This window comes from Arachis duranensis, chromosome 1, assembly GCF_000817695.3.
Source record: "Arachis duranensis cultivar V14167 chromosome 1, aradu.V14167.gnm2.J7QH, whole genome shotgun sequence".
NCBI classification, from domain to species: domain Eukaryota; kingdom Viridiplantae; phylum Streptophyta; class Magnoliopsida; order Fabales; family Fabaceae; genus Arachis; species Arachis duranensis.
Window position 1 is genome coordinate 72,603,706 of NC_029772.3, and position 3,532 is coordinate 72,607,237.

Genomic DNA, 3,532 nt, shown 5'->3' on the forward strand with positions numbered 1-3,532 from the left:
TATATTTATTTATTCTCACCTTAACTTCATTGTTGCTTACTGAATGTGTAACAACATTTAATTTGCCAGCTTCTTCTATCTCACACCGAACCTCTTTAAACATGCTTCTAGTAAAAATATTGGCAGCTTGCTTCTCAATGTCTTGAAGACACGTCGTCAACACAGGAATTGTAAACAATGATTTAAAATCGGATAAGAGTTCATTTGTCCGATACTGCGTCAATACTTCATTAAAGTTGTGTATCAATTCCAACAGGTAGCACTTTTTACTAATGTAATTCTTTATCAAGGAGTGGATACCTTCGCATTGTGACGTAGTCCTGATTCCACCGAAAAACTTATCATTTAAATATGAGGAAGCCCACATTTCTTTGATTCCGTATGTCTTTTGCAACCATTCATTCTCAAAAAGCCCGTACTCAGATATCAAGTTATGCCATCTTCTCTCAAACTCTTCAGGAAAAAAAATTTCCATACATTAGGTGCTTTAATCCATCTAAGAATTTTGAATTTTTTATAGCTTCACAGGCATTACGGTATAGATGCCATGCACAAAGACGGTGTGCAGCGTTTGGAAGAACTTCTTTTATTGCCTCCCTCATTGCAAGATCTCCATCTGTCACCACGGCTATAGGTTGTTTATTACCCATTATCTCCATGAACATATTCAACACCAAAACATAGGTTTCCCGCTTCTCATCGGATAATAAACCACAACCAAAAATGCATGTTTGTCCATGATGATTTGTTCCTGAGAAGACAACCAACGGCCTATTATACTTATTTTTTTGGTATGTCGTGTCGAAGGCCAACACATCACCAAAACATTGGTAATCAGTGATGCTAGATCCATCAGCCCACACTAAATTATCAAGCTTACCATCCTTCAAAGTAAACTTTCCTTGCAATAGTGGATCTTCATCTGCCTTAGAAATTAGGTAACTCAATGCTGCATGTGCATCACCATCTTTTATCTTAGCACGCCTCGATCTGTCAAAATGGTTATATAGATCTTTTTTTGTGAATCCCGCCATGTTCGGGCCTCCTTTTTGTGCCACCATGAACCCCATTATATGACAAGTTCTAACACCATAAAATGCAAACTATCAGCCTGTGCTTTATCAGCGTCAGTCATTGTTCGATATGCCGGAACGAACTGGATATACTTAGGTGGGATGAGGTCATCGTTGTGAGTCTCTTCAAATTTGGTGACCCGCCACTTTGGTAAAATCAAGTCATAGTGAAATCTAATCTTTGCTTGACACATTACGCGTGTGATTGGCTTATGATCCTTTTTCCTGTTCTCCATCTCCAAGTACTTTTTTCTACGTGTACCCTCTCTGTTACAAATTATCTGTCGCATATTAAGGTTTCCATTGAAATCTTGTCCTTTTTCGTCAAGCCTCGCAACAAAACCGTGCACTCTAGCATAATTTCTATAAAAATCACAACATTGATCAACAGTATCAAACTTAATACCCCACATGTCATCATAGCTTAATTCATTTAACTTCTTCTCAACTTCTTGAATTTTATAGCTACAATTCGATACCTCCATGGATTCACTAAATTTACCCTCATTGTTGATAAGATCTTCCTCCTCCTTATCAGAACTACTATCATATCCAAAACACAGCTCATCACATTCGATAGACTCCTCTAAGTTCTTATTGTCATCGATGTTCATGTTTATGATGAAATTCTATTGAAAAAATAAATCATAAAAATATTTAATTAAGATACTAACAAACTTGACAAAAAATAACTTAATAAAAATAAAATAAATAATAAATTAAATAATTATAATCCGCTAGATTCAAACACAAAAACACAATCCAAGGCATAGATCAGACGAAATAGGCATAAGTTCCATGATTACAATTTTCTATAATTTCATATATTAGACAAATAGAAAAGCCACCACTAAGACTGCCATGAAGTCAATTTTCACATGAATTATTAGATACAGGCTAATTCACAAAAATGAGACAATTTTGGGCGAATGAAAGTGATACCAGCTAACTCTCTCCTTTCTATTTGGGTTTGGTTTGTAGATTGACAATGGAAATGTGATGAATTGAAACCAATAACATCTCTGCACAACTCATGATAATCAGAAAAGACATACCACTTAAAACGAGCATGAAACTATTTAAATACCTATAGACATGAGAGAAGGAAGACAAACACAACCAAATTAAATTAGATAAGAAAAACAAATTAAAAATGGAAATGATGAAACTGCCTTCAAACACGCAAAAAAAAATTAAATTAAACTAGACAGCCATGATTTGTTAAGTTCCAAAACTCCAAACAGAAAAGAAAAAAAAAGCTTAACCGAGTTTCATGATAGGTCGAATTCCAAAACTTTAAACATAACTCAGCTGCATTCAAGAGAAAATTAAATATTAATTTCCAAAACTTAACCTGTTTGACAAATGCAAATGTTCTTCATAGAATTGGTATACACACAACCAATCATTTATTGTTTCTTCTGTAATTTAGGGTGATAATTAAACAAGATTCCAAATAGCAATTTTAGGATTAAACAGTGAACTTATATTGGCTCAACAATTGAACTTATATAGTAGATATACAGATAGAAAAATTGTATCCATGGCAGCAAATTTGTTTCATAAAGAAATCAATAAAAATGAAATTCACCGTTTGAACATGCAAGCATCGAAACAATCCCATAACAAAAAAATGAAATTCATTATTTAACCAGAGGATAAATGCCTAACCTAACGTCAAGGGTGTGGTGATGGGAACGCCGCTACGCTGGTGGATTGGAGGCGGCGAACACAGGAGTCACGGAGGCTCAGGACGTGAGAGACGGCGGCGACACTGCTGTTGGAGGCGGAAAGAGGGGGCGCTGTAATCGTGGTCATGGAGGTTAACGACGGGTGATGGAGATGGAGATAGACGAACGCCTGTGAGATAGAAGGAATTTGGCGGTGTCGGTGAGCGACGGCGGTGAACGGCGGCGGTGAACGGCAATGGTGGAGAGGTTCAGATATGAAGGGTTGGGTGTTCATCCAGTGGGTGTTTTGGTAGGAAGAGAAGACTGATGGAAAAGGGAAGAGGTGTTTTGTTCAGCCCTGATTTTGGATAAAATCCCCAAATTAAGTGAAACTTAGAACGAATGGAAACAGAAACTGGCAGAAATTTGCAGGGACGGTGAAGACGATAGAAATTAGGAGAAGGAGAAGAAGAGATAGAATAACCTCGTTGAGTGTTGATCACAACTACAAGTAGTCGCAGATAGCGTGATGAGGATTATTTATTTTAATTTTGTTTTAATTTTAATAAACAAAAATGTTTAACCATAATTAATCATATATGATTAAAGTATATACGTATTCGTATTTGTATACAAATAATATTTAATATACTTTTAAAATACATTAAATTTTAAGATTTTAAAATTATTTAATTATTAATTGACTAGGATTAATGATGCCACATGTCTATATTATATTGGTCCACATATATAGGGTATGAGTTTTAGCACAAATATTAGGGTACGAGA

At 35.5% G+C, this 3,532-nt stretch overlaps 1 protein-coding gene across 1 annotated transcript; it reads right to left on the bottom strand.

Annotated features, from left to right (window-relative positions):
- Nucleotides 1-1,069: 1,069 nt before the first annotated feature.
- On the bottom strand, nt 1,070-1,687 carry LOC107493463 (protein FAR1-RELATED SEQUENCE 11-like). Its single transcript, XM_016114561.1, has one exon. It carries the CDS (start codon nt 1,685-1,687, stop codon nt 1,070-1,072), a length of 618 nt encoding a protein of 205 aa, XP_015970047.1.
- Between the last annotated feature and the right edge of the window lie 1,845 nt (nt 1,688-3,532).